The following is a 27,501-nucleotide window of genomic DNA, read 5'->3' on the forward strand; positions in this document are numbered from 1 at the left end:
GAGGCTGAGTCTGGCCACTTCGTCCGACACATGGGGAAACTGAGGTCTAGAGACAGGACAGGGCCGAAGTGAGTTTATGCAGGAAAGCAGGGCAGAGCTGAGCGATCGTGGGCTTTACGGAGAAACGCGAGGTGGGCGTCAGCAAGCGCAGCATGTCTGGCCCGTTGTGTCCAGCCTCTTGCTCTCTCCCTAGTCCTCAACCTGGCAGCCCACTTCCAATCCTCATCTTGCTTTGCTGGGCTCCTCCCGCCCCCGAGCCACGGGAAAACTGGACTAGTGGCCCGAGGCTGAGGGGAAGAAGGGGAAGTATGACCTTCCTGCTCCCCTGGGAATTGTTGGGGAGGTGCTTAAAAGGGGCTTATTGATGAGTGAAGGAAAGAATGAATAAAGAAGTGAGAGAATGAACATACGGAAGGGTGGGCTTGTGGAGGGATGGATGCACGAATGGGGGGATGGGGGATGGATAGGTGGATGAGATCATGGGTGGGCAGAAGGGCAAGTGAGTGGCTGGGTGAATGGATGACTGAGATGATGGACAGTTGGGCGAGTGGATGCACGAACTGATGGATGGATACGTGGTCCAGGTAGAAGCTGAGTGACCCATGGGCTTGGGTCTAGGAGAGCCCCCAGGCTCCCTTCCTCTGCCCTGGGAAGTTGTTTTCTCAAAATGACCACTGGGCTGAAAAGAGAGAGCCGGAGGAATTGAGAAGAACCGGAGGGTCTCCGGGCCGCAGTCTGGGCGGTGGGTCCAGCGAGCAAAGAACAGAAGATACCGCTCATTAAAGGGTCTTCGGAAATTCTCAGCTCTCACAGCACCTAATCTTGTTCCCTTTGCTCTCTCGGCCATTGGTTGCTGTGGTTCAGAGAGGGGACAAAGTCCCTAAGGGAAATGTGGCTCTGGGAGGCCACTAGGAGTGGGGGTAAGAAGGGCAGTCCCAAATGCCAGCCTCACTCTTGACTGGTAGAGCAAGTCACACGACTGCATCCTGGATGCAGTAAAAGCATCCAGGGTAAAAGCAGGTCTGCACCTCTACCCTGGGCAACTGCTCAAGAGAAGCCACAAGTGTGACGAGCATCATACTTGTCACTCCCCAGGTCCAGGTCTCTCATTCATGGCTGACCAGGCCCAGTCCTAGAGACAGGGTCATCCACACAGAGAACGAAGACTGTGTCCTGCTTTTTCGGACCCAGCACACGGAAGGTCCAAGAGCCTCGAGCTCCTGCAGGCCGCTGCTCTCTCTACCCAGTTCCCCCTCCCGCCCACCTCTGCCCCAGCCCCAACTCTGCTCGGGTACTGCCTCCCCCGGGAGTCCCTCCCAAATTCCAGACTGGCCTCTGGGGCCCCAGAGCGGCTCACACAGCACCCTACCCTTGCCTGCCGTAGCTCCGACTCCTGGGAAGCTGGGGTGAGCATCGCTCCTTGTCACATCGTCACCGAGTGCCTTTGGGCACACCCTTCACTTCTCCGAGACTCTCGTTTTCTTGTCTTAGAGAATGGGGTTCCCGCCCACTTCTTAGGGTTGGTGTGAGGGTTAGGTGGGATCACACGTGTCTGGGGTCCAGGGTTCCCCACTCCGGGATGTAGTGGAGTCCAGACTCATCTAAGCCAAGCCAGTGCTGGGCACAGAGGCCCTGGCAGCAGAGCGGGCAGAGAGGCCCCTGACCACACACCTTCCAGAGCTTCCGAGGGCTCTGTCCTGGTCTCTGGGTTTGTGACACAGTCTCTCTTCATCCGGCAGTCATGGCATTCTGCTGCCTGAGGCTTGGAGGCCATCCCAGCTCCCTTGGGATGAAGGTCAGCTTCAGGCCCAGATGCTGGTTCCACTGTGCTAACTGGCCGTAGCCCAGAGCGAGCCAGTAAGAAAAACTACAATATGGGCTGAGTCTTCCTTCCACCCCCAGCCCGGGACACCAGGCCCGCCGGAAGGAGTGTGCAGGGTGGTCCTAGCACGGGGCGGGGGGTGGGGGGACGGGATAGAGGAGCAGGCTGTCATGAAAGGACTCAGTCAGGGCTTGAGCAGAGGCCAAAGGAGCAGTTGGAGCCTGGCGAGAATGAAGGACGATCAGGCAGGGGGCTCTGAGCTACTGGACAGTGGCCCTTAGGAGTATCTCTCAGGTCACATGGCTCTCCTGGGCCAAGCCTTACAATTTTGTGGATGGGCTCAGGTTTCGACCCCTCTCTGGGCCTCAGTTTCCCAACTTCAGTAAAGAAGTTGGACCCGCTGACACACACGACGCCTCCTCCCTCCGTCACGCCAGGGTCTACAGCGTGCGTGTCCGTGTCCGTGCGTGGGCTGCCACCTCCTCTCCCTCGTTCCTTGCAGCTGCCTGGGCCCGGGGGAGGCCTTGGCCCCATTTCACAGGCAGGAGCCAAGGCCCAGAGAGGGTCCTGACCCTCCCCACGTCACACAGCCTGTCGGGGGTGGGCGGCAGAGCCAAGTGGGCCTGGGGAGCCTTCTCCTTCCTGGGCACAGAGGCAGGACTCAGCGGGCTCCCCTCCAGACTGTTCTCACAGCTGCGACACAGACACAAGTCGGTACGCACGACACGGACTTGGACACACACATGTGCACGGCCGGGATTCGGGGCTGCTCTTTCTGGGGGGGCTCTTGACTCAGCGCCCGGACCCCCTTCCATTCGGAAAATACCCTCGGAAACAGGGAAACTGGACCCCCACCAAGGGAAGTGAAACTTTCCAGGACCTCCTGCTACTGTCCTCTCCAAAACTGGGGGCCCAGCACCTCCAGGGCAAGAAGTGCCCTGGCTTCCAGAGCCCCCCAAAATAGCGAGGTCTGCTGAGCAGCCCCTTCCTTCTTCCCCCAAAGGCCCAGCACCAAGTCAGCAGAATCCTGGCTGAGCCGGGCACCTCTCTGTTGGAGACCTTGGCTTCTGACTCACAACTGCAGAGTGTGCTGGTGGCAGGCACGAGGAGGAAACAGGCTCACGCTCCACCAGCATCCATCGGTCTCGGCCAAGTCATTCCAGCTCCGAGAACCCAGGCCCCACAGTAAAACAAAGCAAGCTACCCGCCCTTTGCTGCCCTCCAGGGCCAGTGCAGGCGAAGACTCAGTGACCCCGATGGCGGTCTCTGCCTTTCCTTTGCTGCCCTCCAGACTCCAAGAGTGGGCACCCCCACAGAGAAGCTATCGGGAAGCCTTGGCCCCCTGGGCGACTTAGCTTCACACTTCGTCACCCCTGCCCAGCTCCCATATCAAGGCACTTGTTGCTTTGATGGGAGCCACAGTCCCCGTGGGTCGGGGTGGAGGGCAGGAGAGCGGAGGCAGGCCCAGACCTTGCGTCTGGTCGGAGCAGCTCCGAAGAGGCTTGGCCTGGAGGCACCTGGCCACTGGAGTCCTCAGCTGGTGGGCTTGGTTCTGGCCAGGGCTAAACTGGCCTGGGCGTGAAGTCGGCCTGAGACCAGATGTCCAACCTCGGCGCCGTAGTGCCTGGCATGGAGCAGGCACAGGATGACCGTACTGGACAGTTCACTACCCAGTTCTGCCTATCTTTCCAGTGACGTCTGGGCTACCCCAGAGGCCGTGAAGGAGCCCTGGGAGGTGCGTGGTCAGGGGCCCCCTCTGCCGCCAGGGCCTCTGTGCCCAGGTCATGTAAGAGTCTGGACTCCACTGCATCCCGGAGTGGGGACCCCTGTGCCCCAGACACCTGTGAACCTACTTAATGCTCACACCAACTCTAAGCCTGGGGCAGGGAGAGGCCCAGAGGGTGGGCCCAGGTGGGACACCCCCAGGGTCCAGCTCCAGCTCCACCTCTAGCACCCTGGGCACCCTTGGGCGCTCTGTCCAAACACCAGGTACTACATCTGTGAAATGGGTCTGAGAGGGTCGTGCCCAAAACAAAGCAGGCTGAATCACTGAGTTATGCCTGTCCCTCGTAGGGCTGCCAGGACAGAAGTGTGTTGCTGAGAGGGTGAAGGGGAGGGGAACTTTCTCATCTGAGTGGCCACCAAGGCACACATCTCAATAAACAACTCGCAGTGGCCTGGTCTGGTGGTGGTTCCTGGCTCAGTTCCTGGCTCGAAGGTTGCATTCCAAGCTGGCTGGCCCTTGGCTGGACACCTGGGCATTCAACAGCCTGTGCTTGGCAGCCCTCCCGGCTCTCCTGGCTGAGGGTGAGGGCTCACCTTCACCCCAGGCCTTAAAGAGTCCCTACAAGTAATTGTCCATGACCATGCACAGCTCCCCGGTAGGAGCCCTAACAGCTCTGGGAGGTGGGGCTGTCTCTATTCCCAGAAGAGGGACAGAGGGCAAGGACCAGAGTCTGGCTGCAGAACCCGAACTCCACAGGCCATAGCACCAGCCAGTAGCAACGCGGGGTGGAGCTGGATGGGGAGACCCCAGGCTCCTGACCTCTGGCTGGATCTCAGCTAGCACCGCCCGCACCCTGCTCTCTGCCAACTTCCTGCCCAGGGATCTCCAGGCCCATAAATACCCACCAGTCCCGGAGCTGCATACCACAGCCCTGGAGTCCCAGAAAGTCCAGAACCCCAACAGCAGGTAACCACCCCGCTCTCTGAGGCCCCTGCACTGGCTCGGATGGGCACGTGGAAGGGGCGGGAAGGGGCAGGAGTGGCTGGGAACCCCAACACACCACAGCTAACGCGCCTAATGCCCTCCGCTCCCCACGCTGGGCCCTGGTTTTCCATCTGTAAAGTGGGAGCATATCCTCTTGCTGCAGGGAGCGGCGGGCCTTGGTGGCTCCATCACCCCGAATGTCTGCGCCCCTCTTCTCAGCTCAGGAGAAAGAAGCTCCTTCTCTGCAGAGGGAGCAGGGAAATGGTCTCAGAGAACGCGGGGGAGGGCTAATGGGGGCTGCAGGCACCAGGAGGAACAGACTTTGAACTGGGCCACTGGGGGTGCTGTGGGACTCAGCTGAGCCACCAGGCAGCTACACCTTTTGGCAGGCAGCTGCCCCAGCGGCTTGGACCTGTCAGACCTCAGGGAGCTCTCGCCACCGTCCCAGCTCCACGCTGCGCCCTGCACCCGGGTTGAGGCCACCCCGGCAGGTGCACACACCGGGCCCTGCATCCCCCCCGCAGGATGTGCTCACTGCCTGTGCCCCAAGAGCCGCTGCGTCGTGTGGCAGTGACTGGGGGCACCCACGGCAACGAGATGTCTGGAGTCTGCCTGGTCCAGCAGTGGCTTCGGGACCCGGGGGAGCTGCAGAGAGCCAGCTTCGCCGCCGTGCCGGTGCTGGCCAATCCGGCGGCCACAGCCGCCTGCCGCCGCTACGTGGACTGCGACCTCAACCGCGTCTTCACCAGCACCTTCCTCACGTCAGTGTCCTCGCCACGGGGTGGGGGAGCCCTTGCCCACACCGAGGTCCTCACCTCAAACTCCCCTCCAGCCACCAGCAGGGCATGTGCCTCTGCTTGCAATGCCGAGTCTTCCTTTTTCAGTTTAGAGGAATCCAGACTGGTGGTACCTCCTCCAGGAAGCCCTTCCTGATTCCAGGCCAGGTCAGGGCCTCCTCTGGGCATCCTAGATCCAAGGCTTGCCTCAGATCAGTCCCACAGGTCAAAGCGACTTGTCTAGTGCCCCGACCACTGTTTCACGCCTTCCTTCAGTGGATAGTTGCTGAGCTCCATCTCTGAGCCAGGCTCTGGCCGGCTCAGGTGAGAGAATGGGGATTAGGACCGAGGCACCGTCCTCTGCTTACTAGGGGAGACAGAGGAAGAACCGGCAACCACAACCCAGGAGGCTAAACGCAGGGGTAGGGGCTACACAAAGCTTCTACCTGGCCAAGGGCAGTCAGGGAAGGCTTCCTGGAGGAGGCGGTATCTCAGCTCAACCCTAAAGGGCAAGTGGATGTTAACCAGGTGAAGGGAGGAGCGAAAGAGTTTCCAGGGAAAGACCCGGCAGGTGCAAAGGTCTGGAAGCGAGGCCAGCATGGCGCTTGGAAGTGTGGCTGGAGCGAGAGCTGATAAGGCAGGCAGGCAGGGCCAGGCTGAGGGTTTGAACCTTATGGGGGTAGGGGGGGAGCCAATGCGGGCCCCAAGGGGGGCAGGCATGCCACCGAGGCACGAAGGATGAGGCCTTGAACTGCTCTGTCTCTCCCGCAGGGTCTGAGGAGTGACGGGTGTCACTCCTGTCAGCTCAGCCATGAAGTCTCTGATGACAGACTGAGACTGTCAGTGGCTGACAACCCTGTCTCTGCCCTTGCAGTGCCAGGGCCCACCCAGATGACCCATACGAGGTGACGAGGGCCCGAGAACTGAACCAGCTGCTGGGGCCCAAAGCCTCAGGCCGGGCGTTCGACTTTGTCCTCGACTTGCACAACACCACGGCCAACATGGGCACATGCCTCTTAGTGAAAACGACCCACGACATCTTTGCCTTGCACATGTGCCACCACCTACAGGTGGCCCTGTGTCCCCAGAGTGCTGAGCGAGCGGTGGGGGTTGTTTCTCTGGGTGCTTGCCCCTGGGACTGGCCAGCTGCAGGTCCTCCAGGTCCTTTGGATGCCCCCCATCTCCCCTCCCCAAGAGCTGGCCTGTGCTTTCTCCATGTCCTCCCTCTGCCTCAGTTTCCCCTGGGGCCCTGACCCACCTATCTGCTCACAGCTGCAGAACCCAGAGCTGCCCTTCCACGTCTCCCTGTACCAGCGTCCTGGAGAAGAGACTTACAACATGACCTCGGTGGCCAAGAATGAAATAGGTGGGCTGTGACCTCTGGAGAAGTTAGCAGGGCGAGAAGGGCAGGGCCAGATAATGGGAGGTGTGAGGGGCCTGGGGTGTGGAGTCCCCCATCTCTGGGGCACCTGCTTGACCACATCCCTCCCGGTCCCCAGGTCTGGAGCTGGGCCCCCAGCCTCAGGGCGTGCTGCGGGCTGACCTCTTGACCAGGATGAGGGCCCTGGTGGCTAAGGTTCTAGACTTCATCCAGCTTTTCAACCAGGGTGAGACTCCCAGGACTTGCTGGGGAACTGAGGCCCAGAGAAGCCTGGCCCAAAGGCTAAGGAGTCAGGCTCTTGGGTGGGCTGGGAACCATCCCAGAGCGGCCCCCATGGCCCATGCCATCCCAGACCTGGACGGAGGGACTGGCTCACGCACGGGGACCCCCACCCAGGCACAGCCTTTCCTGCCTTTGAGATGGAAGCATATAGGATTGTGAGGAGTGTGGACTTCCCGCGAACCGAGGCTGGGGACCTGGCAGGCACCGTGCACCCTCAGCTGCAGGTGTGTGTGTTTTGCGGGGGGAAGGTGGGGAGACACTCCTGGGTCACACTCTTGGGAGTGTCAGAAAACTGAGGTCCAGAGGCAGGGACCACAGCGCCTCCCACGGAGTCACCAGCACCTCAGAATTAGGAGCAGGAAGGCAGTAGCCTGGGGCCCAACGTCCGGCCTCTACTGCCTCTCCCGGAACCCTGAGTGCGAACAAGCCTGAAACTCTGGGCCTCAGTGATGCTCACAGTGCTCTAGGGGACTTCCCCACAGCCTGGACAGCTTCTCCCGGCCACAGACGGAGGGAGGGGGTGTGGAGCAGGCATGACCCAGGGGTCTGCTTGGACATGCAAACATTGAGCCCTCACTATGCACGCTAGCAGGGAGTCTGTTATTCCCCTCTCTAGGCCTCCCCTTCCTGAATGTTCCAGAAACTGGGTAATCTCGCCTCTCTCCTGGCGGGGAGAAGGTTGGGGAAAATGGGCAGCTCACCAGGTGCTGTTCTGCTTGCTGCCACATGGGGTCGCTGTGGAACGCGGCCGCTTCCCTCCAGAGGCCTTTGCTTCCTGAGTCCCCCATGTGGCCTTCAGAGGGGAGAGGGACTTCAGAGGGGGGCCGCCTGCTCTGTCGGCCCCCGCCGCCCCCACTCGCACTTCACAGCTCAGCCGCTGAGCTAAGTAACCAGCCAGAGCCCCCTCCTTGCAGGCCAGAAGGGTTTTCTCCTGTCAGTGGAACCCAGAAGGGGGACTGCTCCAGTGTCAGAGGTGACCGAGCACCTCTGAACCTCTGTAAGGATGGGGGTCTGTCTCAGGGGCCTCCACCTCCCCGAGTCGGCCCTCTTCATCCCCCAGCATGAGAATGACCCAGCAGACAGACTTGGCACGCACTGGGGCACCCCAGATGAACACTGAGAGAGAAATAGTGAGAAGAATTTGACACATCAGAAACATTCCACAGGACCAAAGTAACAATTGTGGGAGAAATCAGAACTCGGTCGGACTTTTTTCTCTGCTTACTGCTTCGTGTCTTATTCTGAGGCATCATCTTGCTTGTAACAACATTTCGGTCGAGGGGCTCTGTTCTTTTCAGCGTGGACAGAGCCCCTGGAGTCTTAAGCCGCCCCGCCCATCTCCTTGGAGAGGCTAAGTAATCACAGTCATTCTGAGTCGTTTCTTCCGCAATTGAAAAATTTATTTAATAAACGTTTCTATTGCGTTTCCTGAGCGCCAGACACTGTTTTAAGCACTAATAGCCATTTAATTTGAACCTCGGGATGATGGGGGAGGGGCTGTGGTTTCTGTGAAGAACAGAGAGGTTAGGTGACCTGCCCCGGGTTAGCGAGAGTTTGAACCCCGGCCTCCCTGTCTATGCCCTTGACCTGCGGGCTACACTTCCGCAATGATGCTGGTCTTTCTGAGGTGACCGGTGTCTCCATTTCTAGACGCAGGGACAACTGGCATCTCAGCAGACACCTTGTCACACTGAGGGAGTGAAGGAGCGAGTGAGAGAAGCCACGAGCGAGGGGCATCTCTTGGGCAGTCCCTGCTGGGGTTGTCCCCACTGGGGCCAGGGCACAGGTCAGCCCGGCAACCTTGGCCCTTGGCTCTCCTCCCAGGACCGAGACTTCGAGCCGCTGCGGCCGGGTGCACCCATCTTCCAGATGTTCAGCGGCGAGGACGTGCTCTATGAGGGGGAGTCCACCATATACCCCATCTTCATCAACGAGGCCGCCTACTATGAGAAGGGCATTGCCTTCTTCCAGACTGAGAAGCTCACGCTCTCTGTGCCTGCTCTGCCCGCCCTGGCCCCCACCCCCACCCCAGGTCCCTAGCCCGGGTCGCACGTGCCCCACCCTCAGCCCTCCCAGCTGAGGCACAATCCCCTGCTCAGGGGTCCCCTTTGCCACCTGCTATATGATTCTTGTCACACCCTCACCTCCCTTCCTCGGTTTCCCATTCTATAAAGTGGAAGCTGTCCAGGGGTCCGTGGTTTGTGTCCTCTGTCCCGTTGGCCCCTCCCTGTGGCCTCAGGATCTGGAGCAGATCTGGGCCTGGACATGCTGTGTGTCCTGGGGCCAGTGGGAGCTGTCTCTGTGCCCGTGCTTATCCAGGGAAGATCTTTTACTATGGGTACGAGGGGGGTGCGGACTTAGAGAAAGACTGTCCTGAGGCCAGCAGAGGGGGTTCCAGAGGCCATGATCAGAGTGGTGTCGCCAACCCCCTATGCTCCGGGGCTAGAGAATCAGTCAGGGGAGCAGGGGTGTGTGCCTGTGTATATGCACACATGTGGGGTGCCGCGTGAGCCTCCCCCAGATGCTGCTTCCCAGAGCCTCGGCGCCTTGGCTGTTCCTCTGGGTCTGTATGTGGCCAAGAGCACAGCCCAGATGTGCATCCCAGGTGTGTGATGGGCCTGATGCCCCTGGGCACTCCAGGGCAGTCAGGGTTGGGGAAGGGGCGACTCGACCAGGGCACACAGGGAGAAGGTGCCTTGGCGTGGGGCAGGGGGAGTCCTACCAGGGAGACAGAGGTTCCTCCGCCACCAGTGTCAGGGAAGGAGTGGGCACAGGGTCTGCTGCTGGGGTCCCCAGGTCCTGGCCAGGTACTCTGCAGGGCGTCCATGGCAGGACCGAACGGGCGGGCCAGGTGGAGCCCTGAGACCGCTGCCCACGCCCACCTGAGCCCAACAGGATGACAAGACATAGCTCCTGGTTGACAGTGGGGCTGATGGAGCCCAGAGCTCTGTCCTCGCAAGGCATCGCAAGGCATCGCTCCCTGGCCCCCTCCACACTCTGGCCTGGCCCATCCGTCTCCCTGAGGCCACAGCTGCCATGCCGCTGCCTCCTGCTCCTGAGCAGCGAGATGAGAAGGTGTGAAGAATACCAAGGCACCAGGGACGGGCTGGCAGGCAAGATGGATGAGGGGGCAGAGGGCCAGGAGGCGCCTTCGGCAGGAAGGCTGGCCATCCAGGGAGGAGGCTGTGCAGGGAGGCACGCCAGCATGTGCGGGGTGGAGGGGGGACGTGTGGGAGCATGTGTGTCCGTGCACACACACACACACACGTCATGAGCCAACAGAACACAGGTTGGCCCACCCCTGGGGCTTCGAGCTGAAAGAGAGCCACCAGGCCATTCTGTCATCTCTACCACCTCCCACTCGCCCCACTGTGGGTCCTGGGGCAGGCTGGCGTGGCCGCGCCCCACTGAGCAGCCCCTGGGTGCCGCCGAGACCCTCCATCACAAGCAGAGAACTCCTCCCCGTCCTGCCTGGTGGCAACCCCCAGAGCTGATGCAGCCTTTCCCCACAGCTGGAGCAGGTGTGTGCCAGGGCTGGTCCCTCCCTGTGGACGCTCACCCAGCTGGGCTGGCAGGCACCTGGGAACTAGGGACTGAAGCGGCAGGCACGCCCAAGCTGAAGAGAAGCGAGGTGTGCGTGAGGCATGCGGCTCGGGGAGGGGCCAGCTGCTTGGAGAGAAGCGGCCCCTCTGACTTGGCCCCTCTGTGCTCCCTCTTAGGTACAGGCCTCTGTCAACCCAACGTCCCCAGTGCCAGAGGCTGGAGGAGGTGGGTGGGAGCAGTCGAGCTGGCCTTGGGCACCCCAGTTGAGCATGCCCAGCCCAGCCTAGGGTGCTCTCACCCAGTGCTCTGGCCTGGGGGCTAACCTGGGGTGCTCCTTCCCCGAGTGGACTAACCTGGCGTCCAGCCAGATGACCCTCCCTGGGCATGGCCCAGGGATCAAATCGCCAAACAGCACTCTTAACTGAGAGCAATCAGCTTCAGGGGACCCCACCCCGTCTACCTTCCTTACTAGTGACCCATGTCCCCTGAGTGCTCAGCCCAGGACCAGTGGGGGGCAGCCTGGAGAAGGTGCCTCGTCAGGCTGGAGAAAAGAGACAGACCCGTGGGCAGAGCAGATACCGCCCCAGCCACCTCCAACTTGGGCCAGCCTCCCACCCTCTGGGGACTATGTAGGTCCCCTCAACCAGGATGGGGAGGGATTATTGCTTCCCAGGGTGCGCCTGTCCATTCCAGGCAGAAGAGATTATGCACTTAGTTCAGGTAGGGTAACCAAGGCTTGCGGACGCTCAGGGACCTGCCTGCGTGACACGGCTCTGGCGGACCAGGCTTCTTCCCGCCCAGCCGAGGGGCTGTGCCTCTGCCGGCACTTGCCACCGCCGCCCCCTTGCGTTTCTTGCTGCTTCCACGCCAGCAGCCCCAGGCCAGGGGTCCGAGTCCTCGTGAGAGGGCACCGACTCTGCCATTCAGCCCTCAATGCTGCTGCCACTACTGCGGGCTCCCCAGCTTCCCCATGGCCCCCCAGTAACCCCCCAGCCCCTCCTGTCAGCCAGGCTTCGGCCCCTTTGGGCCCCCCAGCCTGTCCTGCACCCTGCGCTTGGGCCCATTGATCAGGAATGGCTGGGGGGCTCCTAGCTGGGAGGGAGGAGGCAGGAGGAGGACTGGGAGGGGGAGAGGGAGGCTTCGCCACGTCAGAGCCATCCCACCTGCCCTCCTCCCGCACAGCACCGCGCCTGGAGCTGGCCGAGCCCAGCCAGTGGCCTCAGACAGCACGGTGTGCGGGTGGCTTGGGGAGGGAACCCTGCACGGCCCAGAGCCTGGGTCCCCACTGCAGAGACCAGGTTCCGGGCTCCGGTGGAGAATCAAGACCTGAGCGATCCAGGAGAGGAGGACGGTCCTGCCAAGCGCCCGGGAGCGGAGCCGTGCTGCCGAATGGACCGGGAGACCCGGCGCGGCTGACCCCCCTCTCCTGTAGGCAGGGGCCCCTCGGGTGGCGGCCACGGCACCGGCCCTAGCTGAGCAGGGCTTCTCCAGGAGCTGAGCGTCCAAGCTGTCCCCATGGCAGGTAGGGTGCGGGCAGCTGAGGCAGCCCCATGGGTGGGCTCAGGCTTCGAGGTGAGTGGGGCAGAGCAGGAACTAGGCATGGGGACAAAGGAAACCCCACTGGTCCCAGGCCCTGGGCAAGAGGGTAGGGCAGGGGCATCCCAGGCTGAGGCCTCGGATCCAGTCAGGGTGGGGATGATGGACTCACAGCCACCCAGGTGCAATTACGGGGTGCCGACAGGCGGAACCGTTCCCGGGAGGGCAAAGCCTTTACGGTGTGGGGGGCCTTGGGCCTGTCTCCTCCTCTGTTCGGGCTCCGGCCCTTGCATATCAGCAAAAGGGCTGAACAAGACCTGACTCGATGCCTATGGGAAATTGTCACCTCCTGATCCTGAGGGATGTTGGCTTTCAAAGGGACTGGGGAGAGGACAGCCCCCTCCCAAGAGTTCCTCTGGGCTCTGGGGTGGGGGTGGGGCATTGACCGGAATGGGCAGGAGGCTAATAGAAGACTTGGGAGCCAGTGGCCAGCCTGTGAAGACCCCAGAGCCAGAGGAGCCATGAACTTCTTCCCTTGGGGCCCAGCACCACGGACCCTGGGGGCTGGCATCAGTTATCCCATGTGGGTGTCATGTGGCAGTTGCCCATCTTATGGGCCGGTCCCAGGTGGTGGAGGCCATCCCCTATCCACCGTTCATGCAGCCCTGATGTGGCTCATTACTGAGCATTCCCCTCCCAGGCCCCAGGAACGCCACTTCTCCCACGTGGTCCTGGGCCCCACACTCTCACCAGGCACCTACGCTGTGCCAGCTCTGACCGGGTGCTGCCCGTCTGTTAGCTCATTAGACACTCTCTCCCATCTGTCTGTCTGTCTGTCTGTCCATCCTTCCAAAACTCCATGGTTTTACCAGGCCCTTGGCCTCTCCTGGGACTGCTGGAAACTAATCGTCTGTTTTTCAGAATTTTTTTTTTTCCATTTAAAAATTTGTAATAGTGTAAAATCTACATGAAAATGACCATTTTGACCATTTTTAAGTGTACAGTTCAGTGGTGTCGAGTGCATTCCCATTGTTGTGTAGCCATCAATTACCACCATCTCCGGGGCTTTTTCATTTTGCAAAACTGAAACTTGCTGTCTGCTAAACACTAACTCCCTCGCCCCCCTCCCCAGCCCCTGACACCCACCATTCTCCTGTCTGTCTATGAATCTGACAGCTCTAGGGACCTCCCGTAAGTGGAATCATACAGCATTTGTCCTTTTGTGTATGGCTTATATCACTTAGCAAATTGGCCTTAAGGTATAAACACGTGTCAGGATTTCTTTTTAAGGCTGAATAATAATAATGAATGACGTGTCTGGTTAGAGCACATTTTGCTTGTCCTGTTCTTCCATTGAGGGACACTTGGATTGCTTCCACCTTTTGCCTATTATGAATAATGCTGCTCTGAACACGGATGTACAGATATCTGTTCAGGTCCTTGCCCTTGATTTTTCTGGGTCTATATCTAGAAGATGCTGGATCACATGGTAACTCTAAGTTTAAATTTTTGAGAAACCATCGTTCTGTTTTCCATAGTGGCTGCACCATTTCACATTCCCACCAACAGCACACGAGGGTTCCAATTTCTCCACATCCTTGCTAACTTTTATTATTTTGTTTTTGTTATTGTTTTTTTGTTTTGTTTTGGTGCCAGCCGCCCTTGTGGATGCAAAGTAGTATCTCACTGTAGTTAGGATTTTTCTTTTTAACCAGAAGGGTAGAGGGTGGCAAAGCTTCTGGCCAAGTCTTGTGCTGGGAATATAGATCAAAAGACAGGATTTTTAGAAAAAATTGAGGAGGCCAGAGCTGAAAGATGGCTTCTGGCAGCAGGATTTGGGCAGGTTTTTGAGGTCAGAGGTGGATGAGAGCAATTCGTCATAATTCAGGGCATCTCCTCCCAGCTCAGCTCTCTTGAAGCAGAACCAGGCAATGGGGTCTCCATGGAGCCGAGAAAGAATTTCCACCCAACCCCCACAACTTCACGTGTCCTATCATCCATAACATGTGTCACTTATGAAGAAGAGTCTACTGTGTGCCCGGCCCTACATGTGTCCTCACGAATCCTCACATCTGCTCTATGAGGCAGGTATTAAAAACCTCCTGTTATGGATGTGGAAACTGAGGCTCAAGGAGGTGAAATAATTTTCTCGAGGCCCCCACAGCCGCTCGATGGCTCAGAGATTCCCTGGGGAGCCAGACAGGGCTGATCTCCAGCCTTCAGGAGCTTTAAGTCAGCCTTTACCTCACGAGGTGATGCTGAGTCAAGTTAACTGTGGGAATACACAGGCCTGGCAGTCAGGGAGGGCTTCCTGGAGGAAGGGGCACCTGAATGCAGCCTGAACGATGAGAGCTGGCTGGGCGGAGTGGGGGTGGGTGAGGTGAGCAGGGGCCCACACTTCTGTCCTGTCTCCCCAGCTTTTCTCTCTGCCAGCCTCGGGGTACTTGAACCCTCGGAGACTTACACCCTGCCCACGACCAGGTCCAGCTGGGAGCCCCGGCTGGTTTCTCCATTTCCATCATCCCCTTCCACCTGCTCCGCAGGGGCCCAAGCCATGGCTGAACCCACTGGGCAGGGCCCCAAGAACCCACGTGTGTCCAGTGTGACGGTCCAGCTGGAGATGAAGGCTCTGTGGGAGGAATTCAACCAGCTGGGCACAGAGATGATTGTCACCAAGGCAGGCAGGTGTGAGCAGCGGGTGGGGGTGTGCGTGTGTGGCGGGGGCAGGGCCCCGGCTGGAGCCGTGTTCAGACTGTGGGCCCCGCCCTCCTGCAGGAGGATGTTCCCCACCTTCCAGGTGAAGATCCTAGGCATGGACTCGCTGGCTGACTACGCCCTGCTCATGGACTTTGTGCCCCTGGGTGACAAGAGATACAGGTCTGGGGGCCAGCCGGCAGGGGGAAGCAGCTCAGACCTTAGATGCTAAGATGGGGAAATCAACACTTAGCTACACTCTGGAGAGGCAGGGGCCTGTCGGAACTGTCAGAGAGGCCTATCCTGGGACAACAGTGGGGAGCCTGGTGGCAGCAGGGAGCCCAGCCCAGGGCAGCCGACGGTCTCAAGTGGGAAGTAGGCTAGCCTGGGCAGGAAGAGTGGGCTAGCCCAGGGCAGCAGAACTCAGGGCCCCATGGCAACCTTGGAGCCTCAGGCTCCTCATGTGCAAGATGAGGACAGTGCATGGGGACAGTGACGGCCCCTTTGTCCTGCCAGTCGTGGCTCCGGGTGGGGGCGGCCGATGAGGTGCCGTGAGGTGCAGAAGGGGCGCCCTCACCGCCTCACTCTCCTCCCCAGGTACGCCTTCCACAGCTCGGCCTGGCTGGTGGCGGGCAAGGCGGACCCGGCCACGCCCGGCCGCGTGCATTTCCACCCTGACTCACCGGCCAAGGGAGCGCAGTGGATGCGCCAGATCGTGTCCTTCGACAAGCTCAAGCTGACCAACAACCTGCTGGATGACAACGGCCACGTGAGGCCCGGGGTCCAGGGCGGGGTCCAGGGGCTGGTCCTGCTCAGGGGATGCTGGGGCCTTATTGTGACAAAACTTGGAGCTGGGGCTGGCTGGACCTTGGTGCCCGGCACCCCCGCCCGCTCCTGATGGTCAAAGCTGGGGTATTGAGCTCACCTGGCCAGGGGCTGGACAGCAGAAGCGACTGTCCACCTTTTGGGGAAGTGGGCTGGGGTGTGGGAATGTTCTAGCAAACACTGTCCTTCTCATGGACGATGTTCACTGACGCCCACCACGAACCAGGCCTATTGTAGGTGCCAAAACACAGCACTGTTCACACTTCATCAGACAGACAAAGGCCCCTAGCCTCATTGCGCTCTCATCCTGGGGCAGGGGCGCATGGTAAGCAAGGGACGCAGAAGACACAGAATGTAGTGTCTCAGATGGCGCTAAATGCCCGGAAAAAAAGGACCTATGGTCAGGGGCTGAGACGGAGATGGCCATTCCTTTCCAGGAGCCCAGGAAGCTGCCGAGGTGGTATTCGAACAGGGACCTGAGGAAGCGGAGGAGGGAGCCTGTGCGTAGAGGAGGGGGGAAGCTGTCTCAGGCAAGGAAAGAGCAAGTGCAAAGGCCCTGAGGCCAGAGAATGCTGGGCGAGTTGGGGGAACTACAAGGAGGCTCCCTGTGTGGCTGGAGTGAAGCGAGGAGGGGAAGGGGTTTGGGCAGAGGGGCTGAAGGTGGCCAGAGCTGATCTGCAGGGCCAGCTGGCTGCAAAGAGGAGCCTGGCTTTTACTCTGTACGGGGTGGGAGTCACAGGAGGGTTCTGAGGAAGGGGCGACATGCGGTGTCTCACTGGAGCTGGTGTGTGGAGAATGGGCGGAGGAGCCAGGCGGAGGCAGGGAGACCAGCCAGGAGGCAGCCGAGCAAACACAGGTGAAAGATGATGGAGGCCACACAGGGCAGAGGCAATGGGGTGGGAAAGCTGGTCAGATTCTGGATAGTTCTGAAGGCAAAGTGGACAGCCAGACGTGGGTGTGAGAAGGCGAAGCAGCAAGGACACTCAGACACAAAGGGCCTTCGACACAGAACTGCTGGCTCTCAAGTTCAGAGCCTTCGCCATCGGCACAGTGAAGCGGGGGCAGCAGGCCCAGGGCGGACCCTGCCCCGGGGAGAGGGGCTCCGGCCTCGGTGAGAGCTCGCTGCTGTCCCCCACCCCTGCGCCCCCCACAGATCATCCTCAACTCCATGCACCGCTACCAGCCCCGCTTCCACGTGGTCTTTGTGGACCCACGCAAGGACAGCGAGCGCTACGCCCAGGAGAACTTCAAGTCCTTCATCTTCACGGAGACCCAGTTCACAGCCGTGACAGCCTATCAGAACCACCGGGTGGGTTGGGCCACAGCTCACGGGGCACTTGCCGGCCCACTTCACAGGGGCAGAGATGTAGGCCCAAGGCTTTCAGCTCCCGCATGCGCACAGACCCCTGCCCTGCTCTCCCTCCCTGGGACTCAGCGAGCACCTGCCCAGTCATTTCGCTGCCTGGGTCCCAGGGCCTCCTGATCGGAAGGTCCCGGTAGGACAGGATGACTGAGCCTGGGACATCACGGCCTTTCCCTGGCTCAGGGCTGGTCCCTAACTTCACTTTCTCCTCTGCAGATCACCCAGCTGAAGATCGCCAGCAACCCTTTTGCCAAAGGCTTTAGGGAGAGCGACCCAGACTCCTGGTACCATCCGACCCCTGCCAGTTCTATCCCACTGCCCTCCCCCAGCCCCTCCCCCCATTCCCAGGCACCTCCTAAGGCCTCTGCTTCTGACCCCTGTTTCAGGGTCATGCCCATTATTTGTCCTGGGGTCCCACTGTCTTACTCTGAAACAGACCCTTGGCCTGAGTTCTTCACCTTGACCCCCTGGCCCCATTCCTTCCCTTTGCATCTTCAGGATGGTGTCTCCACGGCCCCTGCTCGATGTCCCAGCCCGGAGTCATGGCAGCCTCAGCCCCTGCCTGTCGAAGGGCTCCAAGGAGCAGAAGAAAGGTTAGCCCCCAGACCCACAGACACAGTGGGACCAAGGCCTGAACTGTGGGTGGGAAGCAAGGGGACAGGGCCCCAGGGCCTCCGAGAAGGGGTTCCAGCATGCTCAGCAAGCCCACTGGGCACCCGTGAGGACAGAGAGGGGGAAGCAGAGGTTTCTGAGACAGAGAATAGGGCAGCGTCAAGGTGCTGAGAGCAGAAGTGGGGATGTCAGGTGGGCTTCCTGGAGGAGGTGTTTCCCCAGCTGGGCCTTGGAGGACCAGGAAGGGTTTGGATAGAGGGAGAAAGTGGGAGAGGAATTTAAGGCAGCAGGGAAAGTAAGAGCAAAGACAGAGGTGGGCAACTTGTGATGGGAGGAGCAGAGAAGCGGACAGGGCAGGCTGTGGATGTGAGGGGAGGTCTGGGGTCCACTTAGACTACTTCCTCCCTCAGACCCCAACAAAGCTCCAGCTTCTGCCTCCAGGACCCCTGCCCGGCTCCACCATCAGCTGTTGGCTCCCCCTGAAGCTCTGCTGGCCCCAGCCACCTACCGGCCTCTCGCCTACCCGGACCTGTACCCTGGAGCCTCGGGCGCTCTTAGAATCCCAAAGGCTCGACCGACACCATACCCCCTCCCCAATATCCAGGCTGACAGGGATCAGGAGGGCCTGCCCCTTCAAGCTGGGCTGGGGCTCCTGTCCCCTCCTGCCACGTGCCTGGGTTCCCACCAGGCCCCTCAGTGATGGCGGCTGCCCTGAGGACAGTCCTCTTACCCTGAAGCCCATGCCCTGCAGCCTCGCCTCTGCAGAGACCTCCTCCCTTCCCAAGGAGAGCAGTACAGGTGGAAGCCCAGAGAGAGGCCCCCTGCTGAGTCACTGTAAGGCTGGGATGGTGCCGGACTTGGAACCAGGCCCCCTACCTCTCAACCTGCCCCCTTCAGCCTTGGGTGTGATTCCTCCGAACCCTGTTTTATCTCTCCCTTATCCCCAACATTAAACCATTTGGCATGGGTGGTCAGAGCACTTCTGTCCCTGGGGTCGGGGCGGAGGGTCTCAGGAACACCCAGACCGCAGTCTGGGCTGCAGACATGCCAAAGCTCTGCCGAGTGCAGCTGGCATCCCTGGACACACCAAGCGATGGTAAAGGAGGTGACACCAGCCCGGTGGGGGGGCTGTGGGGGAGGCTGACGGTTACCGCTCCCTGCCTATGTGCCCAGATGAGGACAGAAACTGCAGCTCAGAGAGGCACTTGCTCAAAGTCAAAGCAAAGTATGGTGACACCTACTGCTCCACGTTTAGATGCTATGTATAAGGCTGGGTCGTCTGGTCCCCGACGAGCCAGTTCTGGGGGACGAGCGCAGAACCACAATAGGCAACGCCTACAAGAGCCAAGAATGGGTGGGAGGAGGGATTTGAGAATCTGATCAAGACTGGAGACAGAAAAGCTTCTAAAGAAAGTGACATTTAAACCAACACCTAAAGGGGTAGAAACTGCGGGGCAGAGGGGTCAGGACGGGGGACATCCAAGGGCAAAGGCCTGGGCCTGGAGTGGATCCCTTAGAGCGGTAGGGCGCAGCGTGCGCCACCCAGCGGAACCTGGCAAGAGGGGCCGGAGGGCGCTCCTTCCTGGGTCCCTCACGTCCTCGGCCTCCTACGGAGAGTCCCGTGAACTCCCTAAACGCCGACTCTGCCCGTCCTGGAGCATTTCCTGTTAGGTCCTTGGAGAAGTACGGATACACGCGAGCGCGGAGGGACCCGGAGCCCTGCGGGGCCTCAACAGCAAGACACACCCTGACTCCCGAACTCCGCGGTCAAGAGGGGCGGGTCCGGTTGCTGGGTCGTGTACTACCCGAGATGCTCCAGGGTAGCTCGAGGACGCAGATCCGCGGACGGTCCACCGCAGCCCCGCCCCCGGCCCATGCCCGCCCCTCGCCCGCCCCTCGCCCGCCCCTCGGTCGGCAGCCCGAGGTATCTGGCCTCGCCCCTTCCGGCCACGCCCCCGGGGCACCGTGAGGCTCAATCCACTGCTTTTCCACTTGGGGCCCCGCCCCGTCCCACCGAGGCCCCGCCCCCTTACCAGCCCCGCCCCGCCGCCAAAGGACCGGGCGGGGCGGGGCATTAGGTCCCTCGGCCCCCGCCAGGTTCCGGAGAGGGTGAGCGCGACCTCGCCCTTTCCTCCTGCTGTCTGGCGCCCTCTGTGTTCCCGCAGCGCCCGGCCCGACATGCTGCCCGACTGCCTGTCCGCGGAGGGCGAGCATCGCTGCCGGCGGCTGCTGGCGCCGGCCACAGCCCGGCTCCGCGCGTGGCCCGCGGCGGCCGCCGTGCTCGTGCCGCTGTGCTCCGTGCGCGGGGTCCCGGCGCTGCTCTACACGCTGCGGTCTAGCCGCCTGGCCGGGAGGCACAAGGGTGACGTCAGGTACAGGCCCGGGAACTTGTCTCCCTTTTAGGAGAAGGCCGCTGAACCCCGGAGACTGCTGGTACCGCGGGCCGGGCACGTAGCCTCTCCGAACTTCGGTTCTCGCCTCTGCGGAATGGGTCTGCAAAGAGCCCGTTGGCCGGCGGGCTACGGCAGGGCCTGCGACCCGCGTCCCTCCTCCTGGAGCGTGGGAGTGCTCCTGCCCCGGCGCCACGCCGGGTCCCTGTAAGCACGTCTGCATCACCTCCGGTCGGCGACGCCTCTCTCTGAATTATGTCCTACTCTCTGAAAAGGCAGGACCCTGCCCACTCCCAACGACTAGGGCGAGATTCAGGTCCCACGGCAAAGGTAGCGCGCGGGGCGTCGCTTCCTGGCTTCCAGCCCTGGCCCCGCCCTCGGCGAGAATTGGGAACACCCTAGGGTCCCTGTCAGCGCCACTGGAGCCACCGTAGATGGAATGTACAGGTCTGAGCTCCAGAGCCTCTCTCCCTTATCCCCATTGCTCAGGGAGCTAAACAGCCTGGAGAGATCTTGCCGGCCTCGCCGCAAACTAGGGGCAGAGGCTTAGGTGGGCCACTGGCCCTCTGCCACAGCTGCCATCCCCGCCCCTCCATGGCTCCAACAGCCCAAGAACCAGGCTGTCTATGCCTGTTTAGTTTCCCAGGCGGCAAGCGTGACCCTGCTGACCAGGACGTGGTGCACACGGCCCTGAGGGAGACCCACGAGGAGCTGGGCCTGGTGGTGCCTGAGGACCACGTGTGGGGTATCCTGCAGCCAGTATATGACCAGGTGAGCCCACCAGGCTCTGAGGCCATCGCCAGCCCTTACCTCATTCACTGGGCTAGGAGCCAGGACCCCAGGCACAAGGAGCATGGTCATGGACTCGCAGGCATGGAATGCAATGCAGTGGAGCACCAGTCACCTGCTTGGCAGTCGCCTTCCATCCCCACAGGACAAGTTGGAGAGGGGCCAGGGGTATTTTTATCCCCCTCCCATGAAGGATAGTGACACTCAAATCTGGGATAGAAGTAGCCCCAAGGTGAACCGGCTCTGCTCAGCTTGATGGCTGAAGGTTGAGGAAGGCTTCACAGGGAAAGAAGGGACTGAATCACAAGTGGCAGATTGTAGGGTAGTAAAAAAGAAGGTTGTCCCAACTGCAGGGAACAATCTGCAAAAGGCCCAGAGGCCTGAATGCGGGCGAGCCAGCCCTCCTGGCCGCAGTGAGCCCCCAGGGGGCCAGGTGGACCTGACCTTGACTGCTGAAGGCCTCTGGATGGCGAGGCGGGGTCCTTCTCCCAGCTGCCCCTCCCCAGCCCCAAAGCCCTGCCAAGATCACGCCTCCCCTGACTGTCTGCCTTCCTGTGCCAGAATAAGACCACCATAGCGCCGGTGCTTGCTGGTGTGGGCCCACTGGATCCCCAGAGCCTCAAGCCCAACCCCGAGGAGGTAAGTGCTGAGGGCCTGGGCTGTCCCAATGCGGGGAGGCTGCAATGGTCGGGCCTCTGCCCACCCTCTCCCTGCCTCCTGCCCACAGGTGGACGAGGTGTTTGCCCTGTCCCTAGCCCACCTGCTGCAGATGGAGAACCAAGGCTATACCCACTTCCGCAAGGGCAGCCACTACCACTACACAATGCCTGTCTTCCTTCACGGGCCACACCGTGTCTGGGGGCTCACAGCTGCCATCACAGAGTTTGCCCTGCAGCTGATAGCACCTGGTGCCTACCAGCCCCGCCTGGTCATCTCTGGGCTGCCAAGAGTCTAAAGACCTGGCCCTAAGCAGCCCCAGCCTGGGCAGCTCCACTCCAGGACTGAATAAAGAGTCTTTGCCAACTCCGCAGTGACTGCACCTTCTGCACTGGGGCCCTGACCTTGGGCAGACCCCACAGGACAGCTGGTATTCCGGTTAGGGTACCTCTGTCACACGGTCACTCACAGCAGTGGGCCCTTACTGTGTGCCAGGTGCTCAGCATCATTTCTCTCATGTCACCCTCATGACAGCCAACAGTGTCCCTGGCTGGTGAGACTGGGTCTCAGGGGGGACACACACCTTGCCTAAGTTCACCCCAAGCAGGGATTTGAACCAGGCCCTCTTTGACTCTAGCGCAAACTCCTAGCCGCTGCACCGTCCCCTCCTCCGTGCCTGGCTGACCATGTGCCAGGCTGCGGGAATCTGGGGCGGGGGGGGAGCCCTGCACATTACTGCCAAGCCAAGCCCACCGTGGCCAGCTGCCGCCATGCTGGAGCCACATCTGCGGATCAGCCAGATGCTGTCCTGCTTCTGGTGGCAGCTGGGACTCACTCTGAAGGAGACCTTAGATCAGGTCACACAGATAATTGTGCGATTGCACATTAATCAATCTGAGATAATAGTGGAATTATACAGCAATTATATAGACCAGGGCTTCATGAGAGAGTTGAGGGGTGGGAGGTCGGAACTTGACATGGTGGACTGGGAGTTATTAGCCAGGACAAGTGATAGAAAACTCCCCCAGCTGACTGCCAAAAGAGGAATGGAGATTACAAACTCCGGGGATGGTTCGCTTCAGGCATGGCTGCATCCAGGGGCTCTTCCTCTGGCCGCTTCCACTGTGTTGGCTTCGTTCTTCGGGAGCATTCTCTACACCGCAGGGGGGAGAGGTGAGGAGGCCAGCAGCTCCAGGACCGCGCGGTCAGCGGAACGCTGCTTCTCTTTCTCGGCTAGTCTAACCCAGAATTGCACTGTACTGGCCTGCCTTGGGTCACATGGCCTTCCCCGAGTTTGTCATGTGGCCAACTGGATTTGGAATTCTTTGATTGGCAGGGTCTGAGGCACAAGCCTGGGGAAGAGGGTGAACCTCGTGAACTGAGTAGGGGAGGGGTGGCCTCCAGAGGACCACTGGGAAGAGGGAAGGTTGAGCAGGTAAAAGTCAGCCAAGTTCCCTTGCAAAGAGTGACCTTGAACCCAAAGGTGAGCAGCAATGGGCTAGGTCAAAGGGCAGGTGCAGCGATGCGCAAAGCTCGGGGCGTTCAAGGAAACCAAGAAGAATAAACGTGGAACTTGGTGCACTCAGGGGACCCCCTGAGGCACCAAGGGGACAGCCTCGGTGATAGGTTAGGATTTTATTCCAAGCCCGGAGACGGGGAGAGAGGCGTTGAAGTCATCTGACCCACGTTTTCAAAAGCTGGAGCTGCAAGGGGACCAGACTGCAGATGCCCTCTTGCCCGGCACTGCCTCCCCTCTCCCCGATCCCTCCCACCTCGCCTTCTCATGCACCCATTCCGCACCTCCCAAGGGGGCCCTGCACCCCTCCTCCTTCCCTTAGGCTCCCTTCTCCTGCCCTCCTCCCTCACACCCCTCTCATTGCCCTTCACACCCCTTGCGTCACCTCTGGCCCTCCAGCCTTCTCACCAGGGAGCAGAGCCTCATGATGGTGGTAAAAATAACTCTGACGGCATGTGGGGTGCAGGTCGTGAGGGAGGAGGAGGGAGGCTGAGGCCCCCCCCCACTAAGGAAAGGGACCCTTGGGGTGGAGGCCAGGGAGGTGCCACCTCCTGAGCCCTGGAGGTGGGTTCTGAGCCCCGCCTCTTCCTTCTCCCCCATAGGGACCAGGAGGCCATTGGTCACACTCTTGCTCTCACAGGTTACCTCAGTCAGGCGCACAGCCAGGCGCACAGCTAGCAGCGAACCGAACCAGGCGGAGCTCTCAGAGCAGTAAGTAGCCCGGCCAGCCCACCTGCCCGCTCGCCAGGTCCCCCTCCAGGCCGGAGCCTCCTCTTCTCCCCCATCCCACCCCCCTTCACCATGCTGCGCTGTCCTCAGGTCCCGGCTGCCACCCAGGAGCCCCTCAGTGCCCTCCGTGATGCCTCCTTGCCCTAACTCGTTGGGTGCAGCCCCCTCATCTCCAGTCTGCGGGGCCTTCTCTGAACTCCCGCCCCATGTCTGAGCCCCCATGGCGGGCGCAGCAGCAGCCAGCAGGAGGCGGCCGCCGCGGGTGAGCATGCAGGAGCACATGGCCATCGACGTGAGCCCAGGCCCCATCCGGCCTATCCACCTCATTTCCGACTACTTCCCGCACTTCAACCCGTTCGCCGAGCCTGCCCTGCGGTCCCCAGACCCACGCCCTGCAGTGGCCCCTGCCATCCACCCTGCACCCCAGCGGCAGCCGGACCTAGAGCCAGAGGGAGACTCAGACGACAGCAGTGAGTAGGGACAGTGCACAAGGGGGACACTCCGGGCCCAGCCCAGCCAGGGTGGGGTCTGGGGCATCCAAGGCATCTGACCTCAGATGAGAGCGGCAGGGCAGGAGGCACGGTGCCACAGGGGAGGTTTCGGGTGGGAACTGACCCCGTCTACCACCTGCCCTCAGCTGCCCTGGGCACCCTTGAGTTCACGCTTCTTTTCGACGCGGACAGCAGCACTCTGCACTGCACGGCTCATCGTGCCAAGGTAATGGTGTGGGTGGGGGGTCCTTGGGCCACGGGTCTGAGCCACAGGCCTGCCCCACATCCACTGTCTCTTCCCAGGGCCTCAAGCCACCGGCCTCAGGCTCTGTGGACACCTACGTCAAAGCCAACCTACTGCCAGGGGCCAGCAAGGTGAGGGTGAGACCCAGGCCACTACTGCTGCTCTTTGGCCACACCCAGCCTGGTCACCCACCTGTCCTGCCCTGCTCCTCCCTCCGAGGACCTGGACATCAGGCCCGCAGCTCCCCATTGCTGGAATATGCAACCGGGGATCCCATCAGGGAGGTGGGCCAGGGTGGGGCCCTAAGGACTGAGGCCCTGACCCACCCTGCCTGGCCCCTAGGCCAGCCAGCTGCGGACACACACAGTTCGGGGCACAAGGGGACCTGTCTGGGAAGAGACGCTCACCTATTATGGCTTCACCCGCCAGGACGCTGGGCGTAAGACCCTGCGGTGAGGACCGGGCGTGGGCCGTGAGGGAGCAGGGCGGGGTAGGGGCTTGCCCGGCCAGGTCTGACTTGGGTGGCCACCAGACTGTGTGTGTGTGAGGACCCACGGATGCGGAGACGGCGGCGGGCACCCCCCCTGGGGGAGCTGCGGGTGCCCCTGAGGAGGCTGGTACCCAACCGAGCCAGGAGCTTCAACGTGTGTCTGGAGAAGCGGAGGCTGGTGAGTGGGGCTGGCGCACAGAGTGGGGGTTCAGGGGCGAGGAAGCTCGTGCCGGGAAAGCTAGAGAGGGGAGGGCCGCGAGGGGAATCTGGGCAGTGAGTGTCGGCCAAGGTGACTGGGCTCTCTGCTCTTTCAGACCAAGAGGCCCAAGAGCCTGGACACAGCCCGCGGCATGTCCCTGTATGAGGAGGTGGGTAGGACAGCAGGACGGCACGGGGTTGGGGGCGGAAAAGACTGGGCTGGCCCAGGCAGAAGTGCATCAGGCAGGGGACAAGGTGGGCTTGGAGAAACTGAGGCCATCTCTCTCATGGCCTTTGTCACTGTCATCACTGCTCAGAAGAACCCTGGGGAATAGCCAGACCAGTGACTGCGTAGGGAGGTGGACACCTGTGTCATGGCAGCCCAGAGGAGCCGTGAGACATGGGGACAGGCAAGGGGGCAGAGACCCAGGCCACCTTGAGGCAGAGGTGGGATTTGTCTGTGGCCTGAGGGCAGCAGAGAATGGACAGGGTATGGTTCCAACTGCTGGGTGGGCCCCTGGGGTAGTGTGGGTGCCTCTCCTGGGGCTAGTGCCACTCCTGACAGGCCCTTATCAGGTGGCAGCGACGGTGACTGCAGGGGGCTCCACAGGAGACCAACAATCAGGCCGGAACCCCTTCTGCACAGGAGGGGTGGGCCACCTGCAAGGCTGAGGCACTGCTGGCCCAGGCCCCTCTCACATTGAAGGGCCAGGTGCTGCTGTCCTGCCCCCTAGTGGAGCCGCAAGTTACTGCTGCCAACTAACCAAGGCTGGGCAAGTCTCACCAATGTGGAGCAGGCACCCTGCGCCATCCACTTCCGGTCCCAGACCCCACACACGGCAGTGCCATGGTGCACGGCGCAGGTGCTCACAGAGCACTCCCTTACTGAGAGCTGAACGCGGGCACAGTTGAGCTTTCTGCAAATTGAATCCTACATTAAGTGTGGCAGAAAAACATTCTTCCCAGGCATCCTCTTCAAGTCCTTTCAGAAGCACCAGGGGCCAAGTATGGCAAAGGACAGTCTGCATCTGGTCCCCAAGGAGGTGGGAGGTGAAAAGGGGGAGGTTCTGTAGCTGGAAGGACCCATAGGTTCTTGGGTAGAGAACAGCCACTCAGAGTGGTCTCAGGGACACTGGGCTAGCCCTGCAGGGGCAGTGATGGGCACTTAGTGGGCACTCACTTAGGAAGCTCCTGGCCTGTTTGTGGCACTCGGTGACGTCACACTGCCTGAGCAAGCCCCCTCCTTCTTGCCCTTGAGGGCACAGCTGACCCTCTAAGTTCCCTTCCAGAGCACTAAGTCGATGACTGTCTCGGGAAATCGAATCATGAAGTTAAATCATTGGCTCGATTTCTTTGCAGCCGGCTCGAGTTCTCACATCCTGGCCAACACTGGGTGGGTGGGTAGGCTTCGGGCCACACAGGGGCTGACCCCAGCCTACCCTGCAGGAGGTGGAGGCGGAGGTGGCTGGGGAGGAACGTGGGCGCATCCTGCTGTCACTGTGCTACAGCTCTCAGCGGGGTGGCCTGCTGGTGGGTGTGCTGCGCTGCGCCCACCTCGCCCCCATGGATGCCAATGGCTACTCGGACCCCTTCGTCCGCCTGTGAGTGTAAACACGGTGAACAGGTGGGTATGGGGGTTCCTCAGAGCCCTACGGGGCTCACCTCTCCAAGGCCGCATGTAACCTGACCCCATCCTCCCCAGTTTCCTGCATCCAAATGTGGGAAAGAAATCTAAATACAAGACCAGTGTTCGGAAGAAGACCCTGAACCCCGAGTTCAATGAGGTAGGCCAAGGCCAGGCCGATGCCATCCTGGCTGCTCTGGGGCAGGGGAGGTCAGCGTCCTGCCTCGGTCAGAAAGCACAGGTCCCCGCTAGCCTGAGCTGCTCACCTGCCTGAGCCTGTTTCTGAAACTGCAAAGGACCCCAGGCCTCCTCCTCCTGCCTTCCTGTCCCCTGCCCTGCAGGAATTCTTCTATGCAGGCCCGAGGGAGGAGCTGGCCCAGAAAACACTGCTGGTGTCTGTATGGGACTATGACCTGGGCACAGCCAACGACTTCATTGGTGAGTGGGAATGCAGGGCAGGGGGTCCAGTGGGCTCCCACATAGCTCCTGACCTCTATCCCCAACCCAGGCGGGGTACAGCTGAGTGCCCGGACCAGTGGGGAGCGCCAGCGGCACTGGTGCGAATGCCTGGGCCGCAGTGACCGCCAGCTGGAGCTGTGGCACCCACTGGACGGTGTACCCCTCCAGCTCAGTGACTAGCAGGGGCGCTGGCCGTGCCCTGCTCACCGCTTCTCCCCAAAACTGACCCACAGACGTCCCCACAGAGCTGGGAGGACCGAGGGCTGCCTCACCCCCTCATGCCCTGGTCAAACTGTTTCCTTCCCGCCTTTCAAGTGTGCCCACTGCCAAATCAGGAAGCAAGAATAAACCTCTCTGCCACAGCGGACCA

At 61.0% G+C, this 27,501-nt stretch overlaps 4 protein-coding genes across 11 annotated transcripts; all 4 read left to right on the forward strand.

Moving 5' to 3' along the window:
- Positions 1 to 4,409: 4,409 nt before the first annotated feature.
- Positions 4,410 to 9,161, forward strand: ACY3 (aminoacylase 3). Of its 2 annotated transcripts, none has more exons than XM_039840669.1 (7): positions 4,410 to 4,514; positions 4,922 to 5,293; positions 6,183 to 6,378; positions 6,581 to 6,674; positions 6,808 to 6,915; positions 7,086 to 7,195; positions 8,796 to 9,161. In XM_039840669.1, the coding sequence occupies exons 2-7, from the start codon at positions 5,058 to 5,060 to the stop codon at positions 9,009 to 9,011; spliced, it is 960 nt and encodes a 319-aa protein (XP_039696603.1). In that variant the 5' UTR covers positions 4,410 to 4,514; positions 4,922 to 5,057; the 3' UTR covers positions 9,012 to 9,161. The 2 variants fall into 2 exon arrangements, with proteins under 2 accessions (XP_039696603.1, XP_039696604.1); XM_039840670.1 differs by having other exon boundaries at positions 4,455 to 4,514; positions 5,057 to 5,293.
- A 5,579-nt stretch (positions 9,162 to 14,740) lies between these two features.
- TBX10 (T-box transcription factor 10) lies at positions 14,741 to 18,275 on the forward strand. Its single transcript, XM_039840672.1, has 6 exons — positions 14,741 to 14,927; positions 15,342 to 15,513; positions 16,723 to 16,878; positions 17,149 to 17,216; positions 17,431 to 17,525; positions 17,955 to 18,275. Exons 1-6 carry the CDS (start codon positions 14,830 to 14,832, stop codon positions 18,242 to 18,244), a joined length of 879 nt encoding a protein of 292 aa, XP_039696606.1. The 5' UTR covers positions 14,741 to 14,829; the 3' UTR covers positions 18,245 to 18,275.
- Positions 18,276 to 19,625: 1,350 nt separating this feature from the next.
- Positions 19,626 to 21,746, forward strand: NUDT8 (nudix hydrolase 8). Of its 2 annotated transcripts, none has more exons than XM_039840682.1 (4): positions 19,626 to 19,916; positions 20,573 to 20,705; positions 21,285 to 21,362; positions 21,451 to 21,746. In XM_039840682.1, exons 1-4 carry the CDS (start codon positions 19,723 to 19,725, stop codon positions 21,676 to 21,678), a joined length of 633 nt encoding a protein of 210 aa, XP_039696616.1. In that variant the 5' UTR covers positions 19,626 to 19,722; the 3' UTR covers positions 21,679 to 21,746. The 2 variants fall into 2 exon arrangements, with proteins under 2 accessions (XP_039696616.1, XP_039696617.1); XM_039840683.1 differs by lacking the exon at positions 19,626 to 19,916 and adding an exon at positions 19,931 to 20,141.
- On the forward strand, positions 21,673 to 27,501 carry LOC120584747 (double C2-like domain-containing protein gamma). Of its 6 annotated transcripts, XM_039840680.1 has the most exons (12): positions 21,797 to 21,933; positions 23,499 to 23,607; positions 23,716 to 24,095; positions 24,263 to 24,342; positions 24,420 to 24,491; positions 24,703 to 24,812; positions 24,893 to 25,028; positions 25,165 to 25,218; positions 26,495 to 26,649; positions 26,751 to 26,832; positions 27,014 to 27,110; positions 27,181 to 27,501. In XM_039840680.1, the coding sequence occupies exons 3-12, from the start codon at positions 23,846 to 23,848 to the stop codon at positions 27,309 to 27,311; spliced, it is 1,167 nt and encodes a 388-aa protein (XP_039696614.1). In that variant the 5' UTR covers positions 21,797 to 21,933; positions 23,499 to 23,607; positions 23,716 to 23,845; the 3' UTR covers positions 27,312 to 27,501. The 6 variants fall into 6 exon arrangements, with proteins under 6 accessions (XP_039696611.1, XP_039696614.1, XP_039696609.1 ...); XM_039840677.1 differs by having other exon boundaries at positions 21,673 to 21,810; positions 27,014 to 27,501; XM_039840675.1 differs by having other exon boundaries at positions 27,014 to 27,501.

This window comes from Pteropus medius, unplaced genomic scaffold, assembly GCF_902729225.1.
Source record: "Pteropus medius unplaced genomic scaffold, Ma_sr-lr_union100, whole genome shotgun sequence".
Classification (NCBI taxonomy): Eukaryota; Metazoa; Chordata; class Mammalia; order Chiroptera; family Pteropodidae; genus Pteropus; species Pteropus medius.